Raw genomic sequence first — 22227 nt, 5'->3', positions numbered from 1 at the left:
AACAGTAGGGTAAGTGTTGGATAGTATAGGGGTAAAAATTACTATTCTAACTCCAGGGGGTGCAACAGTAGGGTAAGTGTTGGATAGTATAGGGGTAAAAATTACTATTCTAACTCCAGGGGGTGCAACAGTAGGGTAAGTGTTGGATAGTATAGGGGTAAAAATTACTATCCTAACTCCAGGGGGTGCAACAGTAGGGTAAGTGTTGGATAGTGTAGTGTAATATTATGCGTTGTAATGGTAGGCGTTGTAATGGAATGCGTTGTAAAGGTAGTTTTTAAAAATGCGTTGTAGTGTCATGCGTTGTAAGTGTAGTGCGTTGTAAAAGTTGCGTTGTAAAGGTTGTTCCCCATGTTAAGCGTCCTTCCTGAGACTCGAACCCAGTTCCACAGCGTCAAGGTCAACCGCCCTAGTCCTTAGGCCACATCCTCTCCCCTAAATTGTAATTGTGCTCCTCTCCCCTAAATTGTAATTGTGCTCCATTTTTTTTATTCAACTATTAGTGAATAATGAAATATTATTCACTAGTAGTATAGTGAAACAATGCACAGAAAATAGTCTGTAGTTACCCCTGTGTTCCTGGCACTGATTTTGCCACCTTTGAGGCTAGGTTGCCCAGGCAGTGCCAGGGGTCTCAGAGGGCAAGCTATGGGTCGCAGCTGCGACCCTCCAAAGTCTTCCATGGTTGGGTGTGACGGTGGTAGAGGAGCGCACGGTGCTGTTAATAATGCTTTCAATGCTGCAGGAATGGGTGACCAGCGTGCATGGGTGACTGGTGCTGGGTGAGGTGACTGTAATGCTGCATGAGTGTTCGGTGGTGGATCCTGTGAGTGACTACAGACACATTACTGTTCTGCTGTACGGTTTTAAATAGTCCTATGAAGCTGGCAAGATGGTTCAGTGGGTTAATCGCTCATTGCTGACATCTCCCTTGAACTGCTCACCGTGGGCTTCAATCCCGAGTCCAGCTCAGCTGTCCATCCTTCCAAGATGGTTAACTGGGTACCTATGAATTAGACAACAGCTGATATATACAGCGCTTAAAACTGTTGTTGATGGTGCTTCGAAGGGGTAAAAGCACCACAAGTTATAATGTACAGCAGCGGGTGTGAGCAGTGCTGTGTGTGTCAGTTGCACTGCATTAGGCAAGGGATGCTTGTATGAAATACTCTCACTGGCCAAGACAATTCGGCACTCTCGCCAGTCGCCACTACAGCCCCCGGGCATGTCTTGATAGGCTTCATGAAAGTTTGCATGACCTCTGCTGCACCCGTGTAAACCAACCTCCATCTTCTGTTTCCACAGGCTTCCCGCGACCTGGCGCAGATCAATGACCTGCAGGCTCAGCTGGAGGAGGCCAGCAAGGAGAAGCAGGAGCAGCTGGAGAAGGTGATTATCAGCCCACCACCCCTTTGACACTATGCACCTCACACCAGGTACAGAGCTCTGATGGGCGCAGGGCAGGAAAGGCATACTCTGTGACCGGCAGAGGGGCATGTAATGCAGGTACAGGTGTGATCGGGCACTCACAGGCACGCTGGCAGGCTTTTTCTCCGGATGCTTCTAATGGTTGGAGCAAGGTTCCAAGTGGCACAGTTGTTCCCCCTGCAGGTCCAAGCCTGTGGGCACATGGTCTATGGTGACTCAGTCTTCCAGAAACCGCGCTATGCTAATTGTGCTCAAGCAGACAAGGCCCCGCATGTGGGAGGTGGTGTGAAGGTCTGTACCACATGAAATGTAACACAGAGCTCGCACACTCAGTAAAGGTCGCTGTGCGAAGCATTGATTCAATTTTAAAACAAACATGTCTTTATTATAAATGCAGATCTCAATTAATCGTGGGGTGTTAAATTCCGCACATGCGGGTTTCCGGGTATAGTTGTCCTTGCCACATCCCCACAATTTTCTCCAGATACATGTTGGCGGGTCAAACATGCTGACATTTAGCGGAGGACAATTCCCAGTGAATCGTAAGTGCAGTAAGCCCCGAACTGCCGTAGTGGTGCCTCACTTTCTGATAAAAAACTTCAAATAGGAACTATTTACTGTACCCGGTTTCCGTATTTACTAGATGCAGTAAATACCTCATGCCCATCATCCCCACCCCTGAACCAGCCTTAGAACAATAGTAGAAGTGAAATGATCTCAGGTGAACCCCAGAGGTCTCTAGCTCGTTTAACTTGGAAGTTATAACTCCAAACAGCTTCCACCTGCTGATGTATGTGGCAATGCCAAATCAGGGGCTGGCATCACCAACCCGTTAAAAGATTACTCTTCTCTGCGCTTCGAAACATCAGTGGTACAAATACCTGCTACTCGAAAACTTTAAAAAGTACAATGAAGTGACAGCGGTTAACAGTGGTTAAAACAAACTTTCTTAAGTGAAGCACTGAAGAAAATTGCAAGTCCTTCGAGTATTCTGTGCTCCAGATGTTACCAGAGGCCCCCAATATCTAAGCCCCTGTCCATCAAAGTGCTGTTTTTCTGGTGCCTAAGTTTGAGGGCACCTGGTGATTATGGCGTTGCCGCTTGACGGCTGGTGGTGTATTTTTGCATTTATTGGGCACAATAGAGACTTTCATCGGCCTGGGGTGCCCTCTTGCCTCTGTGATGTGTCTGTACTGGGTAGGGGCCGCAGGTGGAGTAGAATGACAGATATTTCATAGACAAGCTGCAATATTGCGATAACTACATCTGGTTCCGGGGCTGCTAAGCTGGATCTCCACCACCTACCAGCGGCGAGGGTCTGATGGGTGTTCCACTGGCAAACACTGGGATAAGTGGGGGGTGAAGGGGTTGATGCCAGCCTAGTCAAATTGGGGATATTGTTGTCAGAATGCCAGGCCGAGAAATGCATCCTTTGGTGAAGGGATATTTTATGACAACTTAACCTTTTGGGCTGGAAAGAAGCATATGTTGCATGGCAGAGTCGCTGGTCGTGCTGCTCACAGGACTTGTGTCCTGCAGTTGGTCATCTGGGCAGATCTCTACAGCACAGGGCTCTTGCTGCTCCTTGGCAGTGCACCGGTCTCTGGAAGGCAGGCTGAATGGCTGCAGGCCGAGGCTGGTGTCCTTCCTCTTTTTGAAGCTCTGTGCAGGCAGGCAGATAGCTCAGGGCAGAGTGTGTGGTAAGAGGCTGTTACGCACGCTTGCGATCCTCGCAGCCGTCGACCGACAATTTGAGTGATGCATTACAGCCCTCTGACCGCACACTCCGATGCAGAGACAAGGTGCTGTAATGGCCAACTCAACCTCACGGAGTTTACAGGGAAAGGTCGTTAGACCTTGCAGCGGTGCCCGGAGAGATACCCCCAATTCATTATGGACTGGCATTAACCAGGCAGCAGCCCGTTCAAGGAAGATTACTGCCTCGGGGGTAACTCTTGGCCCCACTTTTGGTGACCCCCTGTCCAGCAGCGGTCTATGGGTCTTCTGCAAAAGCACTTAGAGTTGGCACCCTGGTGATCTGTGTTTTTGGGGGAGTGGCATGGAGCCAGATATCACACATTGAAGAGATGAGTAGGGGAACTTGAAAAACAAAGCAACAACACATAGGATTGGGCACTAGTATGTAACCGTTCCGGACTATAACCCTTACAAATACACCCAGAAACTCATAGGCCGGCCCTGGAATTATTAGAGGGACGGGTGCAGTCAGGTACACACAGACATGTCGAGGAAGTTAAATTAAACCCTCGTATAACAACCCCCAGCCGTATTATCGATTCAGATTAGTGCCCCTCCCTGCTGCCAGTCTCTCACTCCACTTAGACCTCTAGCTGTCTTCCTCATTGGCACCTCCAACATGGCACCTAGGAAACCACCTAGTCCAACTCGAGGGATCCAGCCCTTCACTTCCTGTCTCCCACCTTTGCCAGGATCTCTTTGGCAAAGTACTCCCTTCATTGCAAACCCAGACCTGCCGAGTAGCGCTGTTCTTGTCTTCTACGCCCCGCAATTATCTTGAAGTGAAAAGGGCATAGTGCGTTTGATGTAACCTCTCTTTAGCGTTGTATACCAAATACCTGTAACTACTGCAAAACCAACCACGTTTTGGCGGGTACCCTGTAACGGAAATGCTAATGTACTTGTTTATAAAAAAACGAATAAAACACTTTGAAATCAGAAACGCTAAGGTAATAAAGCAAGGCACATTCTCTCACCAAGAGTCAATCCCAAACACAAAGGGGTAGTTAACTGCCAAATACACGGCACTGAAATCCGGCACAATAACGCCTACACTGATGACGATGTTCATGCTAAGACACTGGTACCCAGTGCGCCTCATCGACATACAGACTTGTTTTAGACGACTGCAAACACCTGGTGAGCAGTAGCAGACACGTTCTATATGCACTGAGAAGTCCTAATGAGCAGTACACGCACGAATGTACTGTCAGAAGCATGTGAAGAGACACCAAACTAGCAGGTGACCCCGTACTGTCAGAGGCATGTACAGAGACACCAAACTAGCAGGTGACCGTCAAGGACAGAAGAAGTCGCGCGTGCAGACACGGCGACAAAGCCCTTCTTGTCACTCTTCCACGCAATGACAGACACCCACAGACAAATACAATAAAGCATGCACGGGCGCAGTGCGCACTGACGCAGGCGCGGCCTCGCGTGCGTCCTGTGGTTCGCGCCGCCGCCCCACGCTCACCTCCGCGCGCCCGAGCTAGCCATATCACCGAGCGCTGTCACCGCGCACACCTGCGCCACCGTTGCCTTGGCGACCGCTCGCCAGACTCTGGGCGAGGCAAATCTGAGGGCCTCTGCACTGAGTGCAGCCTGCGGATATCAGGGGATTGCTTCTGGGGGAGTGAGATTCTGTGCATTTTGGAAATAACTTTGTGGAATGTGTAACATCAACGTGTTTTACTACGTGCCCTTAGAATATTGTTTTAGTGTACACCACATTGAAAGTCGGTGATTTTCTGCAGAAAATTGCCTCTTTCCCACGTCCCACGCTCTTTGTTGTGACTAACAGCCTGCAGGATTGGCTAAATCTGTTCTTGGCATTACCCCTAGAGCACCCCATCCAGTGCTTACTTTGTAAAACAATAAGTGCTTGCGCTTTCGAATATCAGGAGCAAAGCCAAGGCTGCTTACTCTTGATTTCAACCTCGTGCCTCTTTAATCTCTCTTTAGCTTGCTTTCACGTCCGTGGTTTCCTTTTCATCCCCTCTTTCTTCCATCGTCAGTTTCAGTATTCCCCTTCATCTCCATCCACTCCTTTGTGTATTACTCTCTCTTGCTCGGGGTCAAAGTTTGTGGCGGAAAAATAAGTATCACTCCCCAAAAATGAGTGCCGTTGGCCCCACCTGCGCAAATTAAGCACTGCCCCCATCTGACTGTGCTTCACTTCCAAGTGACACACACTTCTCTCAGATTGGTAGGACCTGCCCTGGTATCTGGTCAGCATGGCGTCTTTTGGTCACTAACTAGCTTTCCTGTTCGGTGACATACCCCATGCCCAGAGGCGCAACTAGAGCCCTTTCCGCCCAATGGGCGTTGCGCGCCTGCCCATGCCTCCCTGTAGAATGGGTGACCTCTTCCTGGTATCCACGACTTTTTTTTTAGCACGTGTTCTGTCCTGACATACTACCCTGTAGATTGACCGAGTGTGTGTCATGGTGTGTCTTCCCCACGGATTCATGAACTCCAGCCTGCCCCACCCTCCTGCCTCGCATTGGCTGAATCCGCGTCCAGCAATTCCCGTGCAAGGCGCTGCGTTAGACCCGCATCTTTTCCAATTAAGCCCCGCGCGGGAACTGATTTAGAAAAACAATGGTGCGAGCACGGCCAGTAATCCTCGATCGATGAAGGGAATAAAGCCCCGCAGAGGCTGGTTTCAGTCTGAGATTATTACAAGCTGTAGAGGGGGCCGCCATCAACGGGGTATGGATTTCTCCCTCCCGTTGCTGCGCACTGAGTACGCGGGCTGCTCTCAGAAGCTTTGTTAAGCACACTAATATTTCCGCCTCGGAGTTGGCGCTGATACACATTAGACACTTCTCATGATGCTATGGCCGAGGAAGCCCCTGATTCGGTGTTTACGGACGTAATCAATAGTGTGGTTCAAAGGACACCACGAGCTACCCAGATGTTCATTCCTTGGAGTCAAGACACAGTCCCTGTGGAAACACTGGGATGTTTGCCTTGGCAGGCACCGGGAGAAAGGACCAGTATAACATGGCCAAGAAGGCATCACGGCCGCCTGTCCAGAAGGCAACTGGCGCTGTGCCCTGGCAGCCATTTGGGCGCTGTGCCCTGGCAGGCATTAGGATGTTGTGCCCTGGAAGGTATTAGCAAAAGACACACAGATGATGGACGGAATGCAGAGCAAATCAAACATTCACCCCAGTCAATAGATCTAGATTAAACCCATCGTTCTTTTGCTCACCATGCCATATGCAAATCGGACATAACCCTGTGCCTCATGGGAAGAGTCCAGCCCGAACTGCCAAGCCAGGTCCTCCGGACACAATCATTCTGGGACAGGTTTCAATCTAGCTTGAATCCAGTGGCACAGTGAGTATAGGACCCACGTCTGGCCATAACCGGCGCACTTAGGGCGAGAAAGCAAAAGGCACACAGATGATGGACGGAATGCAGAGCAAATCAAACATTCACCTCCAATCAATAGATCTAGGTTAAATCCATTGTTCTTTTGCTCACCATGCCACCCCAGTTTAGACCCAGCCATATGCAAATCAGTCTTGACCCTGTGCCTCATGTGAACAGTCCAGCCTAAACTGCCAAGCCAGGACTTGAAACAAGCATCCTGGGATCGCTTTTGGGGCATCACCCCTCATCAGGGTCAAGACTGATTTGCATATGGTTGGGTTCAAACTGTGTTCAAACTGAAACGACATGGGGAGAAAAAAAAGATGGATTTAGGCCAGATCTCTTTACTGGGGTGAATGTACCCCGGCAGGCATTAGGGCGTTGGGTCCTGGCAGGCATTAGGGCGTTGTACCCTGGAAGGCACTTGGATGTTGTATTGCAATCGGCCCCCGTAGTGTGGCCCAGTGCACAGTAGGACATTTGTTAACCAGGAGCAGTGATGTTCAGTACAGGATGGGCTAGCCCCCTCATTATCCATTCTCAGTAGCCACGCCCATATGTTGCATGAGTTACAGACCAGTGCTGAAGTGCACCCATATTCTCTGGTCGGGATTCTTTCAGCCTCGCTCTCCGTCTTTAAGAGGAATTCTGTTCTCCCCGTCGAAGATACGTTTCTGATCACCCATCCGTTGGATACAAAAGACATCTTTGCTGACTTTTTTTTGTTCAAACGAGTTTTTGTTCCCTACAGTTAAACAAGCTTTACTGTAGGTCAAACGATGTGACTTAGTTATGTTAGTTAGCTGTGCCATAGAACGAGGAGGAGACAATCTAAACCTTGCTTCGAAGTGTGTGATCTTGGGCAAATGCTTTATCACTTCCCTTAGTGCCAAAAGGGGGAGTGGGTGCTTAGAAATACACCTAACACCAGTACTATGTGCTATCTAAAATGTAAAAAAAATCAACATTTACTGCAATATCCACAAGTCACAATTTGAGCCGAATGCTTTACCCTGTCTTCATCAGCTTTGCTAAAGTGCCTCTTTTTCTAAAGTGAATGTTTGGTTTCCAATGTAGTGGAAACAAATCTCTACTAAGTGGCACCTTCACAGCCCTGTGTCTTTGCCAAACTGTTCCCCCTTGAGTAGGGAGCACTGAGACTTTCCAATTTAACTCTCCCGTTTTGGCCCACTAGATGTACCTCACTTATATTTACTACACCTACATCAGATGAAGCTTACATGCCAACGGACCCGAAAACATAGTTCCCCTCGTTGATTTTTTCCTTCAAAAACGTCCTTTTTTCTAATTCCATAATGTTGGCACGTACTGTGAAGGACCCTAGCCACATTTCATCTGTGGTCCTGACCAGACACCGTCAGGTATTCTGGCCTTAGCCAGTCTTGGAAGTAAGATGTACGTAAGATGTACTTAGGGTGTCGCTTATTGCTGTCCCTCTCTCTTCTCCAATCTAGTTACAAGGCCTTCAAAGCCAGCTGGAATTTGTGGAGCAGTCCATGGTGGATAAGTCCTTGGTCAGCCGGCAAGAAGCGAAGATACGGGAGCTGGACACAAAGCTGGAGTTTGAGAGGACTCAAGTCAAACGCCTGGAGGTGGGTGCTAGTCATTGGCATTCTGAGTCTGTGAGATAAGGCTAAATAGCTGAACCGGAAAAATGGGAGAAATCCTGACTGGCTGCTTAGGTTAGTCCGCTTATATGGTTTCGTTTAGTGCTGAAGAACTTCTGATCTTTGTTGTAAACCAACACAAGTGGGTAGGGAAAAAGTTGTTATGTACTAACATCTATATAGTGTATTATGTGAAATGTGAACTGTTCCTGGCACAATTTTCAGTAGGCCTACATTTGTAACCTCATTGACAAAAAACACAGTTTAGCTGTAATGGACATATTTTATTGGCAGGCTCACTTGATTTGTCAATTTCGGCTTGAATTTACTCTTTTCTGCTCCCTCCTTTAGGATCGAGCAGTCAAGGCACAATGGCAGAGCACTGTGTGGGAGCTCATATTGCTACTGCCTTTGTCTATAAATCCTATAGGACGGTTTCGCAGTGAATTGCATGATGTCCTCAATAATGTCATGTAACATGTCATGAGTGATGTAATTTATGACGTTGTAAGCAGTGCATGGCAGGTGACGCCAGTTCTAGTCTAATCAGTAAACTACATCTGGTAAAATTTCGGATTTTTTGGGGGTTTTAGACATTGCTTTTTATCTTATTTAAATACCTAACTATAGAGCCGGTTTAACCTTTTTTATCTCAGTGATTTTCTAGGTTATTTTTAACGTAAAATAAGTTCCTATTATCATACTTTAACATCACTTTAGACTTTGTCTTTTTTAGTGTATGTGTGTATATATATATATATATATATATATGCAAAAAAGAAGCAGAGAACTCTGGGTAGTTCTCACGTTTAGGTGGATATATTTATATATATACATACATACATATAATGTAATATGTATCTGCAAAAATGTTATTATTTTAAAATTAGAGTCCTGTTAAGCGACTTAGAAGATGGGTAGGCTGAGTAAACAGATGTGGAAAGGGGATGCTATACTTATGCAGAGGTTTCTCACTTGAACTTTTTTTAAGGCCTTTAAAAAAATATTATACCTCAAATTACTAAAAACCCACACCCCCTCATACTTTTAACACTCTGGTTTCATGCCTGCATTAACATGTAAATGATCTTTTACTTCAGCCTGCTCTTTCGTAAGGTGGTATTCCAACAAAATAACTTTCAGGAGTGCCTCAAATTTGTCTTGAGTACAAGATATTAGCAAATCCGTTGTTCATTAGAACTCGGTGGTGACACTGCAGTTGATTTCTAAGGAGTAAAATGACAGACTACTGCTGGTGTTGAAAGTATTCCTTTCAGTCTGCATGGCAGAATGTTTTACTTGCCTGGATAAGAAATATATTTGGGAGCACTTAGAAAATGTGTCATTTTCACTTTCTAGAGCGCTAAACATAATTTGTATCACAAACCGAACCCCTCCTTTTGTTAATTTCTATAGGAAATGCTTCAAGGTAGCTTTGGGTGTGCAACAGTTTTGTCATAAATAGAGAATATTAGAGCTCTTGTTGTTCATTATGCTGTGGTAAATATTTCATTACCGGTACTATTTTTTATGCGGTAAAGTCTAGTAAGAATAACTCAGTAAATATAAGAGGCAGAATCCGTGGTATTAGAGGTTTTAAAAGGCTTTATTCCTATACAAAGGAATACAATTCGAATTGTAGGCTTCTATTCCATCACCACGAAAGTTCAGGAAGGAAGAGCATACATTATTGACAGATAATCAGTTTTATAGGAAAATGCATTACAGTGAAACAGATGCAAGAGGCGTAACAGCTGATAATACAGATAAACTGTGCATACGTAACTAATAGAGGCGGACATATGGGCGTAATTTAATAAACGTCATTATACATGATGTCACAAGTGGGTGGATCCATAAAAGAATCCTGCAATGTCAGCAGAAATATTTGACAGAGATGCGCGCGCAGCCGCATGACGTGTGATTGACGTGCAACTAGAGGGTGAAGGGGACTTGACATTTAGCTCTACATGTGGAGACAGAAGTCTGGGGGTTATGTCAACCTAATCCCAAATCATATCTAATATCCTATGTTTAAAGAACTGTGTTATCCAAAAGGAAAGGTCTCTAGGATAGAATCTATTCTATACTGACGGTTAGTGCGTGTACAAGCGTCTAAATGTCTACATGAGATGCGAGGGGGTAGGAATATTCCATGGTAACGGGGCTATGAATTACTTGCATGTGGACAGCGAGGCCTGGCCCTTTGCACGGTAGCTGGAGGAATGTTTACCTAAACTACTAGACAGGAATGCATCGGATGAGGAGCGGAGTAGATAATCTTGAAGGTGAAATACAGTTTTTGGCAGGCAATATGCTGGATCAGGCACCGTTAGCCGCGCAGGGAGTAGGACAAAGTTCATGGATACAGATGCAGGCTCAGACTGGAGCTTTCAGAGGCAGAAGACAGGAAAAGGCTTGATGACAGAATTCAGGGCCTACTCGCCTGAATCTGTAAAATGTGGAAAGTGAACCACATAAAGTCGGTGGCCTTTCATACTTAGGAATGAAATATCTGACCCATTCATGGCGGATCTGAAAGAGGACATGTTGACGGTGGATGCACATATATTTGCGTCTTCAAAACTGGAACTGGAGGGAACATACATGTACGTATAGCATGCACATGGAGCCGTTGGGGTCTACGATAGGGGACATAACTGATCACAAAATTCATATTTCCTCATTCCCTCCTTGTCCCCTACGGACCCTCAGGAGATATCGATCTTCATCAATCCATCGATCTGTTCATATAGCATCATTTGTTCTTCTTTCTTCTTCCGGGATCTTGAACGAAAACTTGGATGTGGGATACACGATGTGGCACACAGACCACAAATCGCTGGCCCACATTGTAGACATAAGCAGCAACTGAATAGTATGAGAAAGCCAATACCTAGGAAGGATAAGATTCTCCATCCCCAGGCTGACAACACGCCCCAGAACCAACCGGACCAAGTCCAGGTGCCTGGACTCTGGTGTATCTGGCTTATAATCTTATGAAGGCGGGTTATGGCTTTATATACCGACGGCGAATTTTCTGGTATGAAAATGCAGCAACTTGATCCGATGACCCTACAAGCTCCGCCCCTATCGGCCAGGATGACGTCAAGGACAAGACGATTTTGAAGCACAACAATCCGCATAGCAGACTGCTCTTCTGTTAAATTGCCTAAGGCGGAAATAGTTTCGTTCACTACTGCTTCAAGGGTTCTGGTTAATCTACGTATCAGCTTACTATTAGTGACTGTACCTATATAGGGAAAGAACCCTTTATTGAAATCTGTGTATTTTTCCCATGCTGTTTCAGTGTAATCGACAATTGGGAGATCTCTCTGTTGTCTATTGTGTACTAAATGGGTATTTCTGTGATAATCAGGAGGAGCTAGGAAAACAGGTGGCAGAAGGAATGCTATGTAACAGGTACCATCCCAATCTAAAGGTAGACATATATATGCGGTCTGGCCACATATGAAGTAGGAATGATGGGAAGCTCTAAATGTAGACTTGCCTTGATCACTGAATTGTATTACAGTGGTGCATTTACTATGGCCCATGTGTATGGAACCATTCTTTCTTACACATAATTCCCCTTTTACTGGGAATACTGACATGGCGGGCAAGATTGGTGTAGCTTTAGATTCAACGTTCAGGATCATGAGGTCAAGTGTAAAATTACCTAATCCATATACTTCATTTTCTAGATCAGTTCCTATTCTCTTGGGAAGTCCCTCCTTGTTAGGGTAGCAGACTTTAAGCAAAACTAGGTTCAGGTTTCCCCATACCCAGTTGTCTTGATAAACTGCGGAATTTGAATCTAGGGAATTAATCAAACTAAACCATGCTCCACAGGAGCCATTGTGTGTGAACGGATAGGGAAAAAGGGGCAAAACTCCCTTATAGTTCTGATAGGGTGGGAGTCGGCCACATATCCAACAATTTGTGGCATTGCTGGTCTGATGGGAATGATGTAACATACTAATGAATGTGTTGTTGCGCAGCGCAAATCTATAGGACAACTCATGCGAAGGTAATTCGCTAAAAGAATGTTCTGCAGTTACATTGTAAGCACGCTTAAGAATAGGGTAATACATATGCAATAGTATGCTGAAAATAATGATCAGAAGACTTAGAAAAAACAAAATTAATAGTGTTACTGTGCAGTGACTACGAAGTGATTTACAATACGCATGCTTTTTAAGCTGCATCTGTTGATTTCTTTCTCTATTCCGATCTAGAGGATACATGTCAGAGACAAATTCAACCGATTCACCTTGGAGAGGACTTAAACAATCAAATTGTCTGACTTGCTAGACCTTAATTTTAGTTTGTAAAGTTCTGGTTTTGACTGCTCAACCAAGGGGAGCTTTGAGTCTGTCTGTGAGGGAATACACGGTTGAGTATTCACACTAGATGGTAGTCCATAAAATTTCTTGATATGACTCGAGTGCAACCACCCTTTTCGTCCCTCGATCTTTACGGCTGTCCTTGTAGTTAGTAGAACTAGCTTCGGCGACTTCCACCTAGGCTCCAGTTGGGTCTTCCGGTCGAAATTCCGGACCAGAACCAGGTCACCAGGAACCACGTCATGGGGCTTCCCCTCAGTATTATCGGGAAAAGCTGCGGCTACCTGTGAACGACAAGATTGTAGTGCAGACATCAAGGAAGCCAGGTAATCTGTCCGCATATTACAGTCAACATCAGTGATTTTGCGAGGTATAGGCGTCCCCCACATATTTGGTGGTCTACCGAAGATCACCTCGTACGGGGATAGCCCTGTTCGAGAATGTGCTACCATTCTCATGTAAAAGAGCGCAACTGGTAAGGCTACTATCCAATCGACACCTTTTTCTCTACAGATTTTGGACAATCTAATTTTCAGGGTTTGATTATGACGTTCCACGAGACCTGCTGCCTCGGGATGTCGGACACAGTGGAATTTCCATTGGTAGCCTAACAAAAGGGAAACGTGTTTCATTAGTTCGGATGAGAACGGCTGGCCGTTATCTGAGTAGACAACACGTGGTAAACCGTACCGTGGGAAGAATTCTCGAACTAACTGTTTGGCAGTAGTCGGGGCAGTGTAATCTGAAACCGGGTAGGCTTCTGTCCAACGGGAAAGAGCACAGACAACTACGAGAACATATTTGAATCCTCGACATCGTTCCATCTGGATATAATCCATCTGGAGGACTTCAAAAGCATGATCGGGAGGTTGAAATCCACCCTGCTCTACGGGGATGCTTTTACCTGGATTAAACTGACAACATATCATACAGGTACGAACTTTTTGTTTAGCTGCTGCTCGCAAGTGTTTGTTGAACCAAATGTGTTGAATGCTGTCTAGCATAGCTTTTTCTCCTAGGTGCGCTGGACTATGTATTGTGTTAATGATGACTTGAACCATGGAGTCGGGAAGAAACCATATAGATTTTTCCTTCGTCATCCATCCTTGATCCGTTTGGATCCCTCCTAATTCAATCCATTTCTTTATTTCTTCTGGTGTAGCATGTGTCTGTATGTCAATTACATCAAGGGCGGGATCCTTAACTGTCATGCAATGTGTTGGTGTCGGAACTATTGTCTTTGTCATGTCAGCTGTGTGAGTCTGATTCTGAGCAGTCTGTTTAGCTGTTCTGTCAGCTAGGTCATTACCCTGAGAAATGATGTCGGTAACTTGTGTGTGGGCCTTGCATTTCATAATCGATATTGCAGTAGGTAGATGAATCGCGTCTAATAGGGCTTGAATGAGGGGTCCGTGTTGGATGTGGGCACCGTGAGAAGTTAAATAACCTCTCTCTCGCCACAATACGCCGAAGTCATGGACGACTCCGAATGCATAACGTGAATCTGTGTATATGTTGACTTTCTTATTATTGGCTTGAATACAGGCTTGTGTCAGAGCGATGAGCTCTGCTGCTTGAGCTGACAAAGTGTTAATACAATTTGTTTCAATGATTTCAGTGTCTGTTGTGACTGCGTAAGCGGCCACTAACTCTCCTGTACTTGTTCTCATACATGACCCATCTACATACAATGTCAAGTCTGGATCCGACAAAGGGATATCTGTCAAGTCTTGTCTGGGTTTCGTCGTGATAGTAATGACTTCGACACAATCATGTGCCAATGGATCTGTTCCGCCCACTGGTAACAGTGTGGCAGGATTTAACGTATTACAACGTCTGATTTCTAAGTGTGGCTGAAATAATGTCAATTCATAACCGGTAAGTCTCGCTATAGTCAAGTGTTGTGTTTGTGTGCGGTTCAAGAGAACCTCTACTGCGTGTGGTACTTGTACTGTCAATTGGTGTCCTAACACTATGGCATCGCTTTGTCTGATTGCTAAAGCCGTTGCTGCCACCGATTTCAGGCACGCAGGAAGAGCCTGAGCTACTGGATCTAATGTACTAGAGAAATAAGCACATGGTTTGTGTGATCCTGCTTGTTCCTGAGTGAGTACTGACAAGGCAGTACCTTCGCGTTCTGTAACAAAGAGTGTAAACTGTTTACTGTAACATGGTGTTGCTAAAACAGGTGCTCGGCATAAAGCTTTCTTTAAGCTTTCAAAGGCGTGTGTATGTTCTTGAGTCCAAGGGAGGATAGTCGATGTGGCTGCCTCCTGTGTTGTCAACTGGATGAGTGGTTTTGCTAGAAATGCATATTGAGGGATCCACTGCCTACAGTATGAAGTGAGGCCTATAAAAGCCCGCACCTCCTTTTGTGTCTTGGGTACTGACATGTTAGCAATTAACTGGATGCGGTCGGGTGTAAGCTGCCTTCCCTCCTTGGACAGCGAGTGCCCAAGGTAAACAACTCGCTGGACACAGAATTGCAGCTTAGAAGGGGACACCTTATGCCCCTTGTCAGCCAGGAATTTTAAAACCGTCAGTGACGCTTTTTCACATTCATGTTCACTTCGGGCGGTGATCAGCAGATCATCGACATATTGAAGCAAGGCAGTGTTAACGGGCATGTGGATACTGTCAAGTTCTCGTTTCAGTGCTTGGCTATAGATGCTGGGGCTTTCTGTAAATCCTTGAGGTGCGCGTGTGAATTTAAAACTTCGTCCATTTAAACTGAATCCGAACAGATATTGACTTTCCGGATCTATTGGGACGCTAAAAAAGGCATTCTTGAGATCAATTACAGTGAAGAACGTTGCTTCCGAGTCAATAGCTGTTAGTAATGAAGAGATATCTGGGACCACAGGGTATTGTGGTACAATACATTTATTTAATTCGCGCAGATCAATAACTAATCGATATACTGGTGGTGCTTTTGGATCCGTTCTTTTAAGAATCGGAATTATCGGGGAATTACATACATTGGAGTCGGTTTCGACAACCACTCCTTGTGCAATGAGCTCGTCAATGATTTGCAGCAAAGCCACTACAGCATCTGGTGGTAACTTGTATTGTCGCATTCGTGGTAGTACTACTCCTGTTTTTAGTGTAACTCGATATGGTGTAATGTTCATGCAACCAACATCAGTGGGGCCTTGTGCCCATAAATGCGTAGGTAAACTCTGTAATCGGTGATCCATATCTCTTGACACGTAGTGACCTTTGAAGTCACGTAGAAATAGTCGTACTCCTTCCGGAGAACAACATATTATAGCTCCTAGAGCTTTCAATGTTTTTATACCTAACAAGTTTTCTGGACATGATTTAGTAAGCAATAAATCTGTAGTGCGTGTCAATGGACCGACCGTAAGTGGAAGAGGTTGTGTTACGTCATTAATTATGGGTTTTCCTGAGAATCCAAGGGAAATATTCTGTGAGCCTGAGAGGGGTGCCCCTGGAACTTCACTGCGTCTTATAGTTGTTCTGCTTGCCCCTGTATCAAGTAAAAACTTTCTGTCTTCCCCTAATAGTTCACTATGTACATAAGGTCCCTCCTGGTCTACAGGAACCTCAATAAGGGGTAAGCCAACTTCCCTCTCTAGGCTATTTCATGTATATCGCTGATAATCGGGATAATCTGCTTGTGCATACTGATACATCTGTTGTGTTGTCGCTTGTGTTGCAGCAATAGGCTGCGTTTGTAGTGGTGCTACGGTCTGTTGAGGAGCTGCCTGTTGCGGGGCTAGTTGTTGCGGAGCTAACCTAGGTTGTGCATGCTGAGGGATTTGTTGTAGATTCTGATCCTGTCTAGGTGGACGTGGTCTCTCCTGGGTTCTACCTGTAGCAATATTATGTTTCAGGACTGGACAATCGTGTATATAATGACCTTGTTGTTTACAATAGTTGCATGTCCCTTTCGTAGGACCTGCGGAATCACCCTTTTGATGACCATCAGCTGGGACTGACTGAGCAACAAGCATTTTCATTTTTGTATCTTTCATACGTCTTTGTTCGTGTTCTTGTTCTTCTCTAATTCTATTGTGGTGATATTGTAACATCTGCAACATCTGTGATGGGGTATTACCTTGCCAGGTACTTTCGAATTTCAATACTCTATTCTTGACTTGTAGCAGAGAATTTTCAACTAATTTTGTCACAAACAGATGTGGATATGACTCACTACTGGCTTTTATGCCACTATTTATACCAAAACATTTTTCAAATCGGGAATAGAAATCACTAGTGTCTTCATCTGGCTTTTGTTTACAGGCTGAGATTGCACCCCAGTCTTCCTTTTTCGTAGTTAATAAACGTGGCAGTACCTGTACTAGTAGTCCTGCTAGTGCTGTAGTCTTTTCCCCAAGTCCTGCTCCTGCAGCTCGGGCCCTTTCTTCGTTTTCTAATGCTGTCCAATCTATCTTTTGGTCTCCCACCTCCCATTCCTTTTCTTTGAGTTTCTCGTAAACACCGGCGGGTAATAGGACTTTTAATATTTTCATAATGTCGGGGTAGGTATACTCTCCCATGAGTAACATGTCTTTTATCTCGCGATGGAAACCTGCTGGGTCCTTGTCATGGCTGGGTACTACTTTCTTCATTTCTAATAATTCCAGTTTAGTTATAGGCGTGTACACAAACACGCGTGTAAAGTTATTACCGTCACCTCTGATTGGGTGTACTTCGCGTAACGGGTTCTGTCTATCTATGTGATACATTTTTCTTCCCATAATGGGAACTGGAACGTGTTCTGGGCATACGAAAGCTATATACTGGTTTCGAAATTCTAGAATTTCATTGATTAAATCAGTACCTGACCCTCTCCATTTATTCGTGAGTAGTTCTGTCAATATGTCAGGTAAGGGTCCTGGATCGGAATGTTGGCTTTTATATAATATAAGGAGGTGTTGAATCATGTATATACTAGCTAAACGCTGCTCGTCGGGGTCAAGATTCAGAAACGTGTGTGCTAGTGCACCATCATTGTATTCGCTGGGACTATCAGCCCATTGTACTGCTGACCTGGCTAATTCTTGTTCGTCCATGGAATCGAGCATATGATACCCCCTTCGATCTCGGAGTAATTTATCAACGGCTTGGAATAGGTGTTCAGGGGATCTTGTATTTAACATAGGATTTGGAAAATGCCTATTATATTCTGGACGTATTGGACGTATCGGGTCATTAAAGCCTCTAGTATTATTATGGGGTCTTCCTCTACCTACATAAGCTATCGTTTCTAATTGTTCTGATTCTTGTTCCTCCTCTTCTTCTGATTCTACTCTGTCGGTTTCTCGTCTTTCTTTATGTATTCGTTCTACTTCCTTGCGGATCTTTCGACACATGGCGATTATACACGCCTGTTTATCATGTTTCTCTTCTGATATGTTCTGACCCCATTTGGCAAGTTTTTGCATGGTATCATGATCTGCCCCGGGCCTGTCTTGATTCCTAATTACACAATTTATGAAAAAACGTAGTAGTTGTCTTTGTACATCCACTTTCTGGTATTCCATAGCTTCGTTAATACTTTCTGAACCTCGCCCTGTTTGGACAAAGCGATATATATTGTCTAGGTGTTCAACCATTCCTGGTATCGTCATTAAATATAATGTAGCTCGTTGTATACGTAGTGATGATATGAGCAGTTTGTCCTGTCTACCTGGTACTGGATCGTATCTACAATCCACAAGCTGTTCTTTAAACATGTCGGATGTCGCTAATTGGGGTGTACGTTGGAGTGCTAAATCTCTAAGGGTCTGTTTATTTCGCGGCGGGGTGGCAAACATGTCTGTCGTACCTCCTGTAGCACCATCTGAGGTGCTAGGCACGAAAGGATTCGTTGGACGTAGGATAGATATTGTAGATGTGGGAAAAACTGTAGACACAGACGGACCTGTGGGAACTTGTGTAGGAGGTTGTAGTTGCGGGGATACAGACGGATGCTCTTGGTGTTGAACACCATCGGCAAGCGGTATGTGTGGTATGGCATTAGCATACTCGGGAGCTACGTCATCTAAATAGGAGGAAAGGAAAACGTCCTTTGCTGTTTTGGGATGTGTTTTGGGATGTGCTTTTATCGGGAGCAATGGAGGAGTTAAGTCTTTTGGTATTTCCGGGGTAGCCTTAGGTAACCCTTCGGCCAGAAGAGGATACATACCATTCATGAGAGTGTTTCTTTGTCTATCTACTTGTTCTGATTTTACTCGGGTACCTTCCTCAATTAATAGATTTTCTCGGGTTTTATTTAAATTCTCTCTACCTTTCTCTTCCTGTCTGAGCGCTTTTTCTGTACGTCTATATGATTCTTTACGCCATAATTCAATGGCATCTTTCTGTGACTGTCTGGCTTTCTTTTTCCATAATTCTTCTTCTACTCTCATGATGCAATCTGCATCCCAGGTCCCCGCTGCGGGCCATCTCTGATTTTCTGGCAAATCCTTGGTGTAGTCCACCCATAAATCAAGAAATAATACGGCATCTAGGCCATGCTTATGATACATAAAATACCCGGGAGTGTCCCTAGGTGGGATGGGAACAGCTTCTTCGAGTACCCCTTTTCTGGTTTTGATCTGTCTTAGTTTCGAGAAGAGCGGCATTTTTGGACCTTATTACTAGAACACACTTTATACAATGAACACAATAATGAACAGTCATTCACACCACAATATATATATAAAACGTATTAAAACATTTAACATTTAACAGTTTAACGAATGATGATAACTAATAGAAAACTAGTTACTGACATAATACTGACACTAGATAATACTTGTTTATATGCAAGACATACTATATATACTGCTAAACAGTACAGATACACTGCTGAAACAGTGCAGACCGGATTTGTGTACCCAAACCCGTCTTGACCGGCACAGACTATGTGCACGTAAAATGCCTCCCCGGTAATGGTACTCACCGGGTAGCTCGGAACGGAAGGCCTCGGAACGGAACTGAAACTGGACCGGACTGGACTCGACTTGATTGGACTCGAAACTTCGGAACCTGGTGGGCCTCTGTATACCTCGGATCTTGCTCTCTCAGCTAGGCTCTGGTCGGGATACTTCGCACTTCTCACCGCCTCGTCTGGGTGTTGATCGCAGCCTCAGTCACCCCCGCTTGGCCGGAGGGAGATACAGGAAATCCTGCAGGTACGCGTTTTTGTCCGTTCAGCCGTGGCAGGAGACCGGGCCTGCAACGCACCTCCGGCGCGTGAGATGAGAAAGTGTCCCTGTTCGGGCGCCAATTTATGTGGTAAATATTTCATTACCGGTACTATTTTTTATGCGGTAAAGTCTAGTAAGAATAACTCAGTAAATATAAGAGGCAGAATCCGTGGTATTAGAGGTTTTAAAAGGCTTTATTCCTATACAAAGGAATACAATTCGAATTGTAGGCTTCTATTCCATCACCACGAAAGTTCAGGAAGGAAGAGCATACATTATTGACAGATAATCAGTTTTATAGGAAAATGCATTACAGTGAAACAGATGCAAGAGGCGTAACAGCTGATAATACAGATAAACTGTGCATACGTAACTAATAGAGGCGGACATATGGGCGTAATTTAATAAACGTCATTATACATGATGTCACAAGTGGGTGGATCCATAAAAGAATCCTGCAATGTCAGCAGAAATATTTGACAGAGATGCGCGCGCAGCCGCATGACGTGTGATTGACGTGCAACTAGAGGGTGAAGGGGACTTGACATTTAGCTCTACATGTGGAGACAGAAGTCTGGGGGTTATGTCAACCTAATCCCAAATCATATCTAATATCCTATGTTTAAAGAACTGTGTTATCCAAAAGGAAAGGTCTCTAGGATAGAATCTATTCTATACTGACGGTTAGTGCGTGTACAAGCGTCTAAATGTCTACATGAGATGCGAGGGGGTAGGAATATTCCATGGTAACGGGGCTATGAATTACTTGCATGTGGACAGCGAGGCCTGGCCCTTTGCACGGTAGCTGGAGGAATGTTTACCTAAACTACTAGACAGGAATGCATCGGATGAGGAGCGGAGTAGATAATCTTGAAGGTGAAATACAGTTTTTGGCAGGCAATATGCTGGATCAGGCACCGTTAGCCGCGCAGGGAGTAGGACAAAGTTCATGGATACAGATGCAGGCTCAGACTGGAGCTTTCAGAGGCAGAAGACAGGAAAAGGCTTGATGACAGAATTCAGGGCCTACTCGCCTGAATCTGTAAAATGTGGAAAGTGAACCACATAAAGTCGGTGGCCTTTCATACTTAGGAATGAAATATCTGACCCATTCATGGCGGATCTGAAAGAGGACATGTTGACGGTGGATGCACATATATTTGCGTCTTCAAAACTGGAACTGGAGGGAACATACATGTACGTATAGCATGCACATGGAGCCGTTGGGGACTACGATAGGGGACATAACTGATCACAAAATTCATATTTCCTCAATGCCACCGTGGGAAGCTGCAGTTGATCACGAAGGATTTAACTGACTGTCCGCCGCTGGTGTTGAAAGTGCATGTTTCAGTCTGCATGTCAGAATGTTTTACTGATAAGGATAAAAAATACATTTGAGAAATCATAGAAAATATGACCTCATTTTAGCTGTCTAGAGCACTAATCAGAATGTCTATGACGAAACAACCCCCCCTAATTGTCTTAATTTCTAAAGGAAATGATTCAAGATGGCTTCAGGTGTGCCCAGTTGTGTCATAAATAGAGAATGTTAGTGCTCCAGTTCATCAGAACACTCTGGGAGTCTCCAGTAGAACCCGGGGGAATCAACTGACAGGCTTCTGCCGCTGTTAGAAGACATGTATTTCTCAGAATGTCAGACTTTTTTTCACATGGCTGAGAAAGATAGTAATCATTTACAGAAAGTATGCTCGCCACACAGCTTTTGGACCTCTATATGAACATCATGAGAGAAAACTGGTTCAAACATGGTTTATCAAATCCAAGGATATGATCCGAGTTATTCCACAATTCCTAAAATTAATATGGTGCCACCAACAAATGTTTCATATTGTGACTAAAATATGTTATCACCATTTATATATGCTCTTTTTTGTGACTCAAAAACAGGCTTTTTCTGCGATGCATTTCAATAGAGTCCATGCCCCAGAGTCTTGTAATGGCTGCCACAATATGCTGTCCATGCTGTGACCTACCAATCAAGGGGTGGGGGATTCCTTTGGAACCCCCTAAACCCCAGCATGCCCCTTGGAGTGACGGTGTGCTCACTTATATAGTATTTTTAATTAATTTTCAGAATGCATGGACCATGTCCCAGAGTCCTGTAATGGCTGCCAAAAGATATTGTTCAGGTTATGGCTGCTGTTGTATCTTTGTATATGATGTATGGACATTATGTATCATATAGTTCGTGTTCTGTGCTTAGTGTACGTGTCTCCATAACATAGAACGCTGTATCACCCATGTTCTAGGGTTTCGGTGTACTGTGACAGAGTTGGGCTCCCTCTGGAGACCTTTGTGTGCTGGCTGGAGAGGGAGCACCAACTGCAGTTATCAATGTGCCCAGTAAAGTTATCTGCATGATTGTCTACTGACTCAGTGGCTTTGAATTACAAAAGCCACCAATCAGGACTTACTAGTCCCCTTTAAAGTGGCCAATCAGAGCATGTCTGGGAATTATTATGGGCAATGAACAGTGGCATAACAAAACTTGAAGGGGACCCC

The 22227-nt window shown here is 44.9% G+C and overlaps 1 protein-coding gene across 35 annotated transcripts in view; it reads left to right on the top strand.

The window, feature by feature from the left end:
• The window catches only part of MYO18A (myosin XVIIIA), a 768001-nt gene that overhangs the window by 633334 nt on the left and 112440 nt on the right, over positions 1–22227 (top strand). For all 35 annotated transcript variants that reach the window (XM_085649195.1, XM_085649183.1, XM_085649196.1 and 32 more), the window contains 2 exons: positions 1306–1389; positions 8043–8180. In XM_085649195.1, the coding sequence (XP_085505321.1) occupies positions 1306–1389; positions 8043–8180 (222 nt within the window). The remainder of the gene's footprint in view (positions 1–1305; positions 1390–8042; positions 8181–22227) is intronic.

Source organism: Triturus cristatus, chromosome 3_2 (genome assembly GCF_964204655.1).
Source record: "Triturus cristatus chromosome 3_2, aTriCri1.1, whole genome shotgun sequence".
NCBI classification, from domain to species: Eukaryota; Metazoa; Chordata; class Amphibia; order Caudata; family Salamandridae; genus Triturus; species Triturus cristatus.
The sequence above is the reverse complement of the archived record's forward strand: the minus strand, read 5'-3'. Positions and strand labels throughout refer to the sequence as shown.